We start from the raw sequence: 14,994 nt of genomic DNA, 5'->3' as shown, positions 1-14,994 counted from the left end.
TTCTTTAATTAATTTACCAAACTAAGCTCATCCAATTAGATTTTTTTTTAGGAATTACAGTATCATTTATATAATATTTATTTTATGGTTTAATAGTTTTCAAGAGCTGCTTTTTTTATTTGTATTATTTTGGCCACCAAACAATGAATAAACAATAAATAAACAAAATAACAACACCATCATCATTCTTATCACCACAGCAGACGAGACCAACCATGGGAGCAGAAACCTGAAACCTGCAGGTAAAATGCAACTTGACGTACACCGTATGTGACTCAGAGACGTGCAGATGTCTGCCTCTCTTGGAGAAACAAATTATTTGAGTGTTATTAGTATGAACAACAGATAGGGTTCACATGAAGGCCTTTTGAATCAGACAAATGGCACCTTTATGTGCACAAACGAAGGCAAGATCAAATGCGAGATTTGAGATGATAAATAATATAAGAACTTCATCATAACTAGTAGACGGTCAGCAGCTGTGTTTGAATACATGAGCTCTCTCAATACAATAAATCCAGAGACATTTTGCCATTTTTGACTTGAACCTCTACAAATCGACAGTGATATACTGTGCTTCTTCACTGAGCTCACGATCATCCCGTTACGTTAGGATTACCTGACATGAGGATTAGCAGAGATAAGTGCTGCTTTATGCATCTGGCTTTAGAAGAATGACATATTCTGCTCTGAACATCGTTGAAAAGTCAACCTGAAATATGTTGATGTAAATGTGTCACCAAAGTTAACTTTAGGTTGAAAAAGAGACAAATCAGAAATGCTTTGCGCTGTATGGTATAAGTGTGTATGTTATACACTATTTTATTAATCTTTTTATTATTGTATTTGTTGATAAAAGATTTCTATTTTGAATAAATGCCATTCTTTTGAACTTTTTATTAATCAAAGATTCCTGAAATCCTTGGTCCCAAAAAAAAAAATATTAAGCAGCTCAATTGTTTCCAACATTGATAATAAATCAACATATTAGAATGAATTCTGAAGGATCATGTGGCACTAGAGATTGGAGTAAATCAGCTTTGCATCACAGACATAAATTATATTTTAAAGTATATCAAAACATAATAATAATATAATAATATTTCAAAATATCAAAGTTGTTTTCTGTATTTTTGATCAAATAAATGCAGCTCTGAAGAGCATAAGAAAAAAAACAACAATTTTTTTTTTTATGTACATCTATGCATTTAGCGGACACTTTTATCCACAGCAACTTACAGTGCATTCAGGCTAACATTTTTTATTTTTTCTTACCTAACATCAAACCCACAACCTTTTGCGCTGCTAATGCAATGCTCTACCACTGAGCCACAGGAACAGTAATGATAGCTGGAAAATGGTGAAATGGTAAAGACCATAAAGGTTTTAAGGTTTCTCTTTCTCATTCTGTTTCTGTTTTGCATTCTCTTAGTTCTGGGTGTGAAGCTTGATCTTGAGGCACTGGCGAGCAACCACACCAACAGCAACCGACAGAGCTCTCAAACAGTAAAACATGCACACACACACACACACACACACACACACACACACTTTTACACAAGCTGCTCTAATACTGTTGTTTCTGACAGTGTGGACCCACCAGTGGCTGTGAAATGGACTGTGAAGCCAACAGTGATGTAAGAGACTCTTAATGCACTCAGATCAGTCAATACTGAGATCTATAGCACACATCCATACATTCACATCCTCTTTTCAGAGTTTATCCATTAAGCGTAGCCGATTGATCTAGTGATTTTCCATTAAAATGACTGATTAATGACGCGATGCGTTTACTTAAAGCCATCCGTCTTTCTTTGCAGGACTTGCTTTGCTATCTGATAGATGACGGTGGCTTCCTTGTCATGTCCAATCAGAAAGACTACTTGAATAAGGTCAGGACGTTCAACAGGAAAGTGCTGTGAAAACAGACTGTCTTTATTGTTTTACACTCTGTGCTCTTCCTCTTCTGTCTGTAGATCGGGATGTTCTTCGGCGAGGTGGATGCCACCCTCTTTTACGCCCTCTATAACAACTCCTTCTACAAACGCAAGCAGTCTTACGACTATCAGTCAGTGTGTGACCCGGTGCCCAGCAGCAACACAGGGGCCGCTCCGCGAGGAGTGTTTGTGGTACGAGTAATGCCTGCGCTTACATGCATCCTAATAATATGATCTGAATCTCAATCGGACACCTCAATAAATCCAAATCAAATCTGATTGAAGGGGCTGGTATAGATTTTAAACAATATGTTAAATATGAAAATATTAGCTTTGTGAACTTTGAACCCTGACTACTATTGTAATTGAATTCATAAACACTTTTCACACATGTGCAGTGCCAGGGTTTCTGAAGGTAAATTTAAGAACATTAAGAATATAGGGAATTAATTAAAGGAAACGCAATACATCAATATGTAAATCTAAATGTCTTTACTTGCTAAATGTTTGCTAAAAAGCATATTTTGGATATCAGCTATTCTTATGCACTCTGCATGTGCATGCACTGATGTTTTGCTTGTAATGGATATAATGCACATGCAATTAATATTTGAATCATTGCATATAAACAATACATTCAAAATCTGCAATTGGATTGGTTTACACAATGCTGTGTTATTGTTAAGTAAAATTACAACTATTAAAAGTCATTTTCATTCACTTAAATAAAGCTGAAATATATATTTGAAAAACAAGCTTAAACTGAAAATTCTGGATGAGCAATTAACTGAAGTAAAATAAGTTAAAATTACTCAAATTGAAATGGAAGTAAAAAAAATTGAAACTAAATAGAACTAAAAAAATAATAATAATTAAAGTGACAAAAAGCACAAAATGAAATTAGCTAAAATTAATAATATTAATAATTATTTTTTATAATAAAATGTAATTCAAAATATTATAATACGGATAGTTCCGGGCCTTGATTCTGATTGGCTGAGCCGCGTTTGAAGCTGTTGTAAATTACTCTACAAACATACACCTTTGTTAACTTCTGGGTGTTGCTCGGCAACCACTTTGTTGCAACCACAACTGTTTCTGAGGAACTATATTGTTTGGTGGAAGAATACGGTTTTTATTGTCATTACACTTTATTTGCTCTGTTTTATTGTGTGAAACCTTACTACGTTTTATAACAGCAATAAGCCCCAAGAAGCTGTGGTTTACAGTGAATTTATAACAGCTAAGGCGGTTTTACGCACTCCGCTTCTTGGGGCTTATTGCTTTAATAATTACTATAATAGTATATAAATAATACTAAAATAACTTGACTGAATCGGATTGGATTGAGGGATGAATAAATGGATAGATGGATAAAGAGATGTGTGTATTTGGATGATGATGAACTGTGGCATGATCAAATGTCGTGTGTTTCCTCTCAGCCTACTATCGCTGATGTGTTAAATGTTGCCTGGTGGACGTCAGCAGCTGCCTGGTGAGTTTCTGTTACAGTCAATTATAATGACTGAGCTCAATGATGTAGTAGCTTGTAAACATGTGCAGACATCATGTGCTCACACTCAGGAGTGTGTGTGTGTGTGTGTGTGTGTGTGTGTGTGTGTGTGTGTGTGTGTGTGTGTGTGTGTGTGTGTGTGTGTGTGTGTGTGTTGTCCTCTGTAGGTCACTGCTGCAGCAGATGCTCTATGGGTTTGCCTATCAGAGCTGGTTCATGACAGGTGTGTGACGTTTACTTCGATTTTAAAAGGTCATTGTTTAAGTAAATCAATAAGAAGACTAATCTAACCTGTGTGTGTGTGTGTGTGTGTGTGAATGCAGTTGAGGTGGATGCTGAAGGCCTGGAGTCTAGAGAGACCAGCTGTGTGACGGTACAGACACAGTTTTACTTCAGTAACATCAGCAGCTCCTACAACATACTGCAGGACTGTGACAACTGCTCCAGGTCAATATACTGCCAATATACATCACACATACACAGCTCAAAGTCTCTTATTAATGAACATGTGTCTGTTTCACAGGTTAATTCATGCTAAGAGAATAAACAACACCAACCTGCTGTTTGTGGTGGCTGAAAAACTGTCCTGCGACTCGTGTGAAATAGAGAAACTGTCTCAGGTGGAGACGGAATGTATCCTTCATCATAAACATGCATTTCTTGCATTGGTTTAAATTTGATGCAATGTACACTGCTGTTCTAAAGTTTGGGGATGGATGCATTTATTTGATCAAAAATAAAAAAACAACTTAAATGTATACTAATATAATAACTGTTTTCTATTGTTAAATTATAATTTATGAATTTCCAGCATAGTTATTTCAGTCTTCAGTGTCACATGATCCTTCAGAAATCATTCTAATATGCTGATTTGATGCTCAAGACACATTTCTTTTTATCAGTGTTTAAAACAGTTGTGCTGCATCATATTTTTGTATAAACTGTGATTAACTGTTTTGGGTTTTTTTGGGATTTATTAAAGAATAGGAAGTTTAAAAGAACAGTGTTTATTTAAAATAAAAACACTCTAACAACAAAAAAAACTTCACTACCACCACTCAATAAAAATAAAACCCCCTCCCCCAAAAAAAACATAAAACACAAAAAACAAACTAACAACAAAAATGCTAAAAAGATGTTCCTTAACGCCCTCTGTTTCTCAGATAAAGAAACGAATACATGCGAGACAATAGCCACAGCTCGGTATAGAAAAGGAACCACGACCTGTTTTGACTACAGTGTTTTAGTAAGTACACATGCACATTTCCACTTGTTTATTCAAAAAAATATTCCGGAATATTTACAATTGAATGTCTATGGATTGCATAATGAGCTCTGTAAACTCCGCCCACAAGAATAACTTCAGTAATGCATGATCAAATATTTTTGACTGAAGAATTATTAGACTTAGAATGAGTGCCTAAACAAATATGAGTTTCACAATTCTGCATTTAAACCCATCAGAGCATTAATAGTGCATTAATAAACCAAATCGCACGTTTCTGTTTCTCTTCCAGGAGAACACATCAGACTGTGGGCGGGGCCACTCGTTCCGCCCCTCCCTCCTCACTTTACTCCTCCTCCAGCTCCTCCTCCTGTGTGTTCTGGCCCGCCCCTCTGTTTAACTCCATCCTCCTGTCCTGCTCTCCCTCCTTCTTGTCTCCTTAATTTCTCCTTTATCTCCCGTTGCTCTAGTCATAGGTAATATAAAGGGACTTCCTCCTGCCCTTATACGGAAGCCCAGTCGTACTGCTTCATCCACTTAGCTTCACAGGTTGTTGCTTAGTGACCGTTGCAGAACTTTGTCGTCTCCTGCCAATCAAGAGCATTTGTGGGAGGAGCTTAAAGTGTCTTTACGAAAACAGGAAGCTAGCGATGTGAACACCGATGGCCATCTTGGACCAACAAAGAAATGGTGGAAAATGACACGGACTGTTCCCTCCTGCCCTTGTGGCCAAAAGGGGTCAGTTTCGTTTGACTCCACCTCTAAAGGGGAAAGGTCATCCTCATCATCCTCATCTTCATCCTGTAACCCGTGTCGCGAGGCTACAGGACATTCTGACACCGTCTAGCTTCCGGTAATAAGAAAATAACCGAATAAGAGCAGAACTTTAAGCGATTCTCAAACAAATATCAATAACAACATGTGAGTATTAAAAACATACCTCCATATATTAGGGTATTTAACGAGGAAGAAAAGACGATAGATTATATTTATTCAGTTATCTTTTGTTTATTTATGCACTATATCTACTTCTTGCCAAAATGAGACTTGTTGTGTGGTCTAATTTTTCTAGCCAAATTAGGAGGTAAGAAAACCACCGAAAAAGAAAGTAGAGAAATTAAAGCGGTATCACACCATTCCTTCATCAGTCACAAGGGCTTCATATATGTATTATTTCTATTTATATCACAACCCTGATCCGATTAGGTTAGGCTTCTTATTTGTGTTCATTATTTTTTATCACAAGGTAAACTATATTAATGCCTCAGTAATATAATATTTGCAGCTAATATGTAATAGCATGTGTGCATTTTTAAAGGACTAGTTCACCTAAAAATGACACTTTTGTGTAATTTATCATTCATTTATTTATTCCAAACCCATATGCTGTTAGTTTTTCACCAAATTATAATTTTTTAAGAATCAGGATAGAATGGTGATTTCTAGCTCAAAAAAACAAAACAAAAAAGTTCCATAAAAGTCCCACAAAAGCAGTTTGTATTAGGTTTTAGGTTTTTTTATGATAGTTTAGTGTAATAAACACACCAAAATCTATTGTATGGCCACGGAAGACTTGGAATATCACATTTAAATCATATTTTTTGGCACATGAGGGGTCAATGTGAACTGTTATTGAATGGAACATATTTAGGTGAACTGTTCCTTTAAATAAAATGAGATGTGATAGTGAAGAGATATATGATGGATTGAAATGCAGTTTGAGTTTTTAGCGTTGATATCTGTTTGCAGTCTCTGTAATTCTGTGCTGTACAGTTTTTCACGATCTCAGAATGTCAATCACATATTGCATCTGATCACATCACAACACATGCTGTTCGTTTGTGCCATTATTTGCACTGATGGACTTGTCTGTGAATAGTAATAGTAACCATGATCCTAGTCAATATGATCATTCATGTAGAAGAGAAATGTTTTATTTTTCATATATACATAAGGGCCAAAACATCTCTACTGTAGATATGTAGGCTGGATAAAATGTTCAGTAATGCGTTTGAGTATGTTTCAGGCCTCGTTATCTGTCATGACATTATATCTTATGTTGAAATGTTAATAATGCGATGAAACTTAAGCAAAAACCCTTGTTTTGGGCCCTGCATCAACCTTCTTTTAGCTGTGCCTTGATGCACTTTTATATTGGACAGCTTCACTGTCAGTCAGTTTAGTGCAGTACAAGTCTTTCATGGGCATAGAATACTATCACACTGCATACTATATTCTTCATACTATTTAAAAAAAAAAAAATAATACTCATTAATGTTCATTAATGAACATTTTTATGCTTTGTTCTGGTCACATCAATACAATATTTACCATGTTTAGCCTCGGGCCAATTCAGAAAAATGGTTATTTTACCAGAGTTTGTTCAAACATGTCTGGTTAAATAATCAAGTCAAGAGTGGAATAGTTGAGATAATCACAGCTGATATTGCTCCCGGTCATTCATCACATTGGAAATGGTAGGGCAAGTTGAGTGCATTGCATTATGGGATACTGTATTCAGTATTGCATGTATTGTAATGCATATTATGACAAATGTAGTTGCTCATCAAGTATTCTATACATCTGGAAAACCTGCATACTATGTGCAATGAGCTTACAGTATGGTCAGTATGCTAGTATTCTATACCTGACTGATATAAGGGAATGCAATTTATTTTTTAAATTTAGAGTATTATTGAGCCGCAGTATTTGCCATAACCTTCAGCTTCATTCCTGCAATGTACACAAACTTGACAAGCACCTTATGCATTTACTTTGTCAGCAAACGGAGCTAAATCTGAACCTCTCTGACTGATTCTCAGTTGCACATTTGCATTTTAGTCACCGTCACATTCAATGCTCCTTTAAAGCTCCCTGGCAAGACTTTTTAAAAAAAACGCCCCATGGTTTTTAGGATTGTCTTTGTAAGAGTTTCTCACACATTCACTCCTAGTTGCTACTGAGTTTTGGTAAAGTAGGTGTTGGGTTTGAACTGACTGCTCTACATAACCTCAGTCCATCTCTGGCTTCGCAACGGAGGCGGTTCCTTACATACATATGGGAATGGCTTTACTGCTGTAGTTTATTTGTCCGGTAAATAGAGTAAGAGTTTTGCTGATGGTTGAGGAAGTGAATCTGTGCTTGCCGTTATGTGAAATAACTGTGAAAATAGATGAGAAGTATTGTCAGTTGTTGGTGTTGAAGGAATGATCTGTGTCAAACGAATGTTACATATCTGTCTGTCTCGAGGCAAAATCTGTTAAAGCCTGTTTTAGTCGCCTGTGCAATTTTAAAAGACAGCACTTAACATGTTAAACATTCCCTCTATCTGTCTGTTTAAAGAGTTAATTCACCCGAAATGTATCATTTATTCACCCTCATGTCGATCCAAAGCTGTGTGACATTCATTCATCTGTAGAAAACAAATGTATGGAAAGCACATCTCCATTTATTTTATGAATGAAAGAAACTCATATGACATAAGGGTGAGTAAATGAGAATTCAGCTTGGGTGAACTATTATTTATTTTCTGTCAGGATGTCATGTATTTTATACACACCTTATCTGAGAGGTGAAAATGCATGTGTGATGCTAGTGGACACGAATCTTGCGCCACTCGGTTTGTTTGTCATCCACCTTCAGAACGAATTGGTTATAGAGAAAATTAAAATATATATGTTAAGTTTCATTCAGTGGACTGTACATATCACTAATATCTGAACTTGAATGCAATCCTCATCCTGACACTATCGCATATGACTCCTGTTTATAACCCAGAATCTATCTACAGTATGAATATATATTCTAGACCCCACTGAGACATAGAAATGGAAAAACACAATTTCTGAAATACAAGTGCAAGGTCATATGTGGTAGGACAATAAAAAAAAAAAGGTTTAAAAAGACTGTTTAAGCTTCAGTATGATGTGCGAAGTTTAAGGGGAAAGTTCACCCAAAAACAAAAGTATTAAAAAAAAAAAAATCATAATTTACTCACCCTCAAGTTTTTCCAAACCCAGCAAAATATAAGTGTTTTCATATTAACCATAAAAAAATATAGCAACCAGGGGCTTTCAAGCTCTTAAAAAGACATAAATGCTTAATAAAAATATCACAAAGCTTGTCCATATGTCTTGTGAACTATATTATAAATCACTGAGAAGAATTTATGTTATTCGTTAAAAAATGGTTCGTAATGACATGAGAGTGAGTAAATGATGACATAATCTTAATTTCTGGATGAACTATCCCTCTAAATCACAACTTCAATGTTGAAACATGTTAAATGGCTAATGTGTACCTCTTTCTTTGCCTGATTATGGAAACAATCTGCAATTTTATTTCATGTCAGGGCAAAGAGCACTCTGAAAAGTAGAAATATGCCTTGTTGTTTATTCTGGTGAGTTGTTTTAAAACTTTGCCACACTTTTTTTTTAATCCTTGTATTTTATTTTTGGGGGGAAAGTGTGTAATTGTCTTAAAACTGGAACACTGTCGATGTACAGGGGCACTGAACTGCCCTAATTAGGGAAACACATTTTGGCAAGACACTGCGATTAAATGATCATGAATGTGTCGGTCTTGTGTCACAATTCCAAGTACACTGTGGAACAAAAGTCCTTGTTTTTAAGTGGTCTGAAAGATTTGCTTTTGCCAAAAAAAAGAGAAAAAAAATAGTATTCAAAAAGAAAAGCTAAAAAGAGGAAGCAGCTTGCGCAAGGGGAGGGGCCTGATGTATAACCCGCCCACTGGGAGGAGTCATTAGCTCAGACCCTCCCCCTAGCCCCTCCCCCTCCAAAGCAACATCATTGTAGGCGCGTTTCCATCAGCGAGACGTGTGTATGTGATTACGTAGTCTTTAGTCTGGTGCTCCGTGACAAATGTGTACAAAAAAATATATATAAAAAAAAATACAAAGGAGAAACTGAATTTAACATGAGTGAGGTTTTAAAATGTATTAACAATTAAAAAAAAATAGAAACAGTACTGCTGATAATACTCATGAGTTGAGGTCTGAAATCATGGTGAGCGTTTTTCTTTCGTTCGTTTATTGGATTGTGTGTTGGGGGCTCAGTGTCTCGTCTCTGGGTCCATGTTGCTCCATTTTTTTTTTTGTACAGACAACAAAAAAAGACAAGGAAAAATTTGTAAAATATTGTGTCTGTGACTCCTTGTAAAATATTTTCAAATTGTTTATTACAGAGAATCAGTTATTAAATAATGTTCATATTTTTCACTTCAGTGCATTGTGTAGTGGTTATTTTTCTGATGCAATCAACACATTATAGAGGCTCATTATAAATGCAAAAACACGTACATGTGATTTGAAGTCATTGGTCCCTATTTTAACACGTGTAGCATCATAATACTGTATTATATTAAAACGTTCTTAAAGTATATTTAATGTTTTATTTTTAAGTTACAGTTTCTATTTATCTCTTTTGAAAGCACAAAATTACTACGATTAAGCTAAATAATAAAAAAGTTGGGGAAAAATACACTATATTATCAAAGCTATACTGACAAGCAGATTATTATCACAAAATCCATGAGAATATTGCATCCATTTCTGAATTTAAAAAGAAAATTCAAGATTTACTCTTATTTACTTTTATGCATGATTTTTGTTACTGATTTTGAACAATTATTCCTTGCACACAATTTGAAAAAAATGGCACTATTGGTAAGAAACACCAATTTACAACATAATAATCACCCAACAAATAAAAAAAACACCCATCCTGTTGTTTTCTCATTGACTATCCTCTTTAACTCAGAAGTAGATAAATTGGGTTGCAAACAGCATTTCATGTAACCTTGGAGTCTTGAAAAGGAAAAGCATTGCAAATAATAGCACAAAAAGCCAATTAATGCAGAGTTGCATAGAAAAAAGCTAGTGTTTTTGACATAATCAGATAAGTATGAAATTAAATGTACTTCGTATGTTTAGATTAGTACACTTTTACACTATTAGGGTTTTTAACGTGATCACAACTGTTGTAGGAAGTCCAGGACTGCCTTATGCCAGATCTCTGGATCATCAAGATAACAAGGATGCCCCGCCCCCTTCATTACCACCACTTTATGATTAGGCAGATTCTTCAGATTGCTTAGCGACACTTCCCCGAGCTGAGTGTCCTGGTCTCCATAAACTATAAGAGCTGGAGTCTGTACAGGTACATAAGGGTGAACATCACTCAATTTAGTACATGGGTGTGTGTTTCTGTCTCACCTGCGCGCTGCTGTACTGCTCGGCTGTGAACTTCTCTGTGCAGATGGGAGCTACAGGGATGTAGGCCTTGACCTGCTCAGAGTGCTGGAAGAGGAACGGCAGCAAGTACATGCCGCTGAGAGACGGGCTGATGATCACCACCGGGCCGGTCTGCAGAGCCTCACACACCTGTCTGAGGAACACACCTGGAGCCGGCTGACCCACTGGAGCCGGGGCCGGAGCCGCCTTAGACTGACCCAAACCTGAGGGAGCAACGGCACGGACACAAACGAGCGGGTTTAGGAGGAAATCTGTTCGAGTTTTAGTGGAAGATCTCATATTGTGCCAGTCCAAGTTATGAGTTTACGTATTGTGCCAAGATTGCAGTTAATGTTTGCCAGTGTGTTAAGAGTCGCTGAAATTGATCTATATAGTAGAAGAGATTTTTTTTTTTATACTTTAATAAAAAGGCTTTTAAATATCATATTATCATAATTATTTATAATGTGTAAATGTTATTTTACCATATTAACAATATGAATGAATAAAACAGTAATATATAAAAATACTAACAAAAATTATGGTATTACAACAGGTTTTGACGTGGTAAATTTATGTTAATTTTAGTAAAAACTAAATTAAAATATATAGCATTTTATTATACATATGGAATAATACACTTTATAAACTATTTAATTATAGTTTTAAATATAATATTCTACATATTAAAGGCTATTAAATGTTATGATAATTATTTATAATTAAATATAATACTACAATAAGGTAAGCTAAATGTTCTATATAACAATATTAGCAGCATAAAATAATAATGTTATATTAATATATTTGAAATTAACAAAAGGCACCATAAAGTTTCCATGGTTTTGGACCATTTTCGCCGCATATCGTTTTTTATTAAATACGTTAATGCTTTAGAGCACTTTAAAGTGTCAATATTAAAGAGATTGTATTTATTTATAATAGTTCAATGTAATTATAATGATATAAACTAAATATTAACAATATAAACGAAAAATATAATACATTTTAAAATGACCAAAAGTACCATGGCATACAAAACATACAAAATATACTCCATATAAACCATAAAACGTAATTAATGTAAAGTATCCAAAGAATTTTTTAAGTGCCATAGTATTAGCATCTAATATACACTGTAGCATGGTAGGTGTTTATGAAGCACACCTGGCAGGTCGATGGCCACAAAGCACACTTGGCAGGAATCGATGTCCCCAGATAGCAATATCGGCGGACCCACCGGCGGCGCTCCCCGGCGGCCAGTTAGAAAGCGTCCAGAATGTAATAGCGTAAATGAAAAACACGTTTGACGGTGCAAAACGTTAACTGCTGGCTGGGGTCGCCCAGCGGCAGCCGCTTTTTAGAAGCGGCAGCCCCCTTCCTACCGCCTTCGTTCCGCGGCCGGCCCGCGGGCCCAACCGCCGTCCCGCCCGCCGTTATATCAAAAGGCGACCCTTCCGCGGCCCGTCGGAGCCGGTCGGGCAAAACGCTATTTTCGCGATCGGTCGCACCCGCTTATATATATATATATTATTATTAATATATATATATATATATATATATATATAATATCTATCATATATTATAATAGTGTCATAATATTAAGTTTACAAAGATAATGATTGTCAAAACCAGACAAATTTCATTTGACGTTTTAATACATTCAAAGTACAGTAACTGTCATTGAAACATGATGTCAGATCCCTGAAATTAATATAACAGAAAAAAACGAAATAAAAATATACACACACACAAAAAGAAACATGCAGGTTTGTGTCCAATGTAAAATTGTTAAAAACGAAAAAAACAGAGCCTTAGCTTACAAGCTGCAATTATAACACTTACTATAATTGTTAATAATATAAAGAGGTCAGCTCTGGGATGAAAAGAATTTACCAGTAAACATAAGTAATGTTATCTGGCCAAAGAATGTGCAGGACCAAACAAAAAAAAATCCGAGGTTATAACTTCACATTTACAAGACCTTGCCCATTTCTAACAATGAAGATAAGTGGTAATAATTTAGAATAAAGCTCTGGAGTAGAATAGAACATAAATTTGCTGCGACCGGGGTACCAGATGTCTCTTGTCTCTGTGATAAACATCTTCACATACTATAAAAAATACTGAGGTAAAAAAAGTAGTAGAACAGATATAACTGCAGCTGACTATGGCATATATTTAACAAATATAATAAGGTTTAAGCACTATATAATATCCACAGTGAACAGTGTTATTGGGGAGTGCAGTCTGACACTTTTTTCTGGCTTCTTTAGGGGTCATGTTACTGAATGCAGGATATTCCAGTTGTCAGTGATGCTGGGTGTCGAGTGGTAGTCAGCCTAGGTTTTAAGGGGTCGGCTGGGGTCCCTCTCAGCTGTGCGGCGCCTTTTTCTTTTTTTCCTTCTCTTTTTTTCCTTTTTTTCGGTCAGATGCTCTTTTCCTTTCTGTAACGCGTTACCCTGGACCGGCTTCATCAGTGGCATCCGATGTTGCCACTTCCGGAGCTCGTGAAAATACCTGTCGAATAGCATAATGCTAACCTCTTTTTTTTTTTTTTTTTTTAACATCCAACTTACTTTGAAAACAATGTTTTTCAGGAAGTCCTAAAAAAACATCTTTGATCCCCCAACCTCCACAGCAGGTTGTATATGATTGAAAGGTGATTAGGAGAAGGTACTTTGAAGATCCGCATCCGCCAGAAAAACCGTTCTGCTTCTTATACGGTCCCTCCCACATTTGATTGCCCGAAAACCGAAGCTGAAAATCCAAACAAAAGTGTTACAAATTACCGAAGCTTATCCAGGGCGTGGATTCAGACAGCAGCACGCAGAGTCGAATCATAGCACACAACTTACAATCGCCGCTCGAAACGGAAGCGCCTGTTCGGTAGCGGGGAGTAACAGATCGGCTGATCCCACACAGACACATGCAGATCTCCACCAGAAACCGAGCCAGCATTCATCTGCAACATTATGCAGTCAAACCCCATCGACAATGTATAGGTGGCCGCGTGGGAATTAAACCACACAGTGAGCAAAGTTGTACCTGTTGCAAGAGCAAACACCCATACTCTGTTCGCGTTGCTTTCCGCTACCAAAATGAAAGATATATAGACATAGCTCGAGTTTGAGTGCAGTCGGTTGTCCTTGACCTGTTAGTGCAGTATCTATCCATAATTTCTGGAGTCTCATGAAAATTCACAATTTAAAAAACAAAAAACAGACAAAAAAAAAAAAACACCTAAAGGCAATTTTCATTTTGTACTAAACATAGGCCTCAAACAACTTACCTTCATAATTCACTCATGAACCGGAGCGTATTGCTTCCTAAATTGATAATCATGTGAACGTCAAAATATTTTTGTACCAGAGTTAAACTTCGCAACGGACGCGTAGCTAGTACAACAGAGGTTTGTAGTCTCGGAAGATTGTCAGTTTGCCAAGAATCACTGTGACCAGAGAGGACACCACTATGAACTCTAGATCAGCCAAACGTGGCACATTGAAATTGTTTAAAAAAATAAAAATGAACTCATTGAGTTGTGAGTGATTCAACGTGAACAGCACTGTCCTAAACATAAAGTACAGCACTAAGCGCCAGCAAGCTTAACCATAAGAAGCTCTCGCAAAAACATTTGAACTGCTCACTGTCCCGACAAACAAAAATCACCCAGCGCAGTGCTTTGGCTTCAGTCTACCCAAATGTACTGTGGCTTAACCCCTGTACCAAAGCAAATATGTGTACGAATCGGTAAAGATATAGCTAATTTAACAGTACTTGGTAACTATAAACAGCTTCAGTTATTTTTAAACTGAACCCAAAATGTAAACTTTTAAATTATTTTTAACAATAACAAATAACAATATAGCGGCGAACTTATGCGAATGTGTGCCATTATCCCAGGTTGTCTCAGAATAAAACCCAAGAAACGACAACCAACACACATATAATCAATTTACCCTTATTCCACTTGTGGAGAAAAAAAGAATAAAAGCTTTCAGTGAATACTTTAATGGGAGTTTTTTGAGAGTGCTCGAACTATGGTTCAAGACTGTCACCCCAGATT

The 14,994-nt window shown here is 36.3% G+C and overlaps 2 protein-coding genes across 2 annotated transcripts in view; one reads left to right on the top strand and one right to left on the bottom strand.

Annotated features, from left to right (window-relative positions):
- LOC109092019 (voltage-dependent calcium channel subunit alpha-2/delta-2-like) overlaps window positions 1-9,916 on the top strand; it is a 213,912-nt gene extending 203,996 nt beyond the window's left edge. The window contains exons 28-38 of the mRNA XM_042726581.1: window positions 166-242; window positions 1,433-1,506; window positions 1,590-1,637; window positions 1,821-1,892; window positions 1,977-2,129; window positions 3,380-3,432; window positions 3,618-3,673; window positions 3,774-3,897; window positions 3,974-4,083; window positions 4,614-4,696; window positions 4,968-9,916. Of these exons, the coding sequence (XP_042582515.1) occupies window positions 166-242; window positions 1,433-1,506; window positions 1,590-1,637; window positions 1,821-1,892; window positions 1,977-2,129; window positions 3,380-3,432; window positions 3,618-3,673; window positions 3,774-3,897; window positions 3,974-4,083; window positions 4,614-4,696; window positions 4,968-5,075 (958 nt within the window). The 3' untranslated portion in view covers window positions 5,076-9,916. The remainder of the gene's footprint in view (window positions 1-165; window positions 243-1,432; window positions 1,507-1,589; window positions 1,638-1,820; window positions 1,893-1,976; window positions 2,130-3,379; window positions 3,433-3,617; window positions 3,674-3,773; window positions 3,898-3,973; window positions 4,084-4,613; window positions 4,697-4,967) is intronic.
- A 488-nt stretch (window positions 9,917-10,404) lies between these two features.
- Window positions 10,405-13,899, bottom strand: LOC109092329 (protein ABHD14B-like). The gene is made up of 5 exons (XM_042725175.1): window positions 13,784-13,899; window positions 13,606-13,685; window positions 12,093-12,119; window positions 10,908-11,149; window positions 10,405-10,843 (listed from the first exon to the last, which is right to left on the bottom strand). The coding sequence occupies exons 1-5, from the start codon at window positions 13,897-13,899 to the stop codon at window positions 10,664-10,666; spliced, it is 645 nt and encodes a 214-aa protein (XP_042581109.1). The 3' UTR covers window positions 10,405-10,663.
- Window positions 13,900-14,994: the final 1,095 nt, after the last annotated feature.

The sequence above is a fragment of the Cyprinus carpio genome, chromosome B6 (genome assembly GCF_018340385.1).
Source record: "Cyprinus carpio isolate SPL01 chromosome B6, ASM1834038v1, whole genome shotgun sequence".
Taxonomy (NCBI): domain Eukaryota; kingdom Metazoa; phylum Chordata; class Actinopteri; order Cypriniformes; family Cyprinidae; genus Cyprinus; species Cyprinus carpio.
This window is presented reverse-complemented; position numbering and strand designations above follow the sequence as displayed.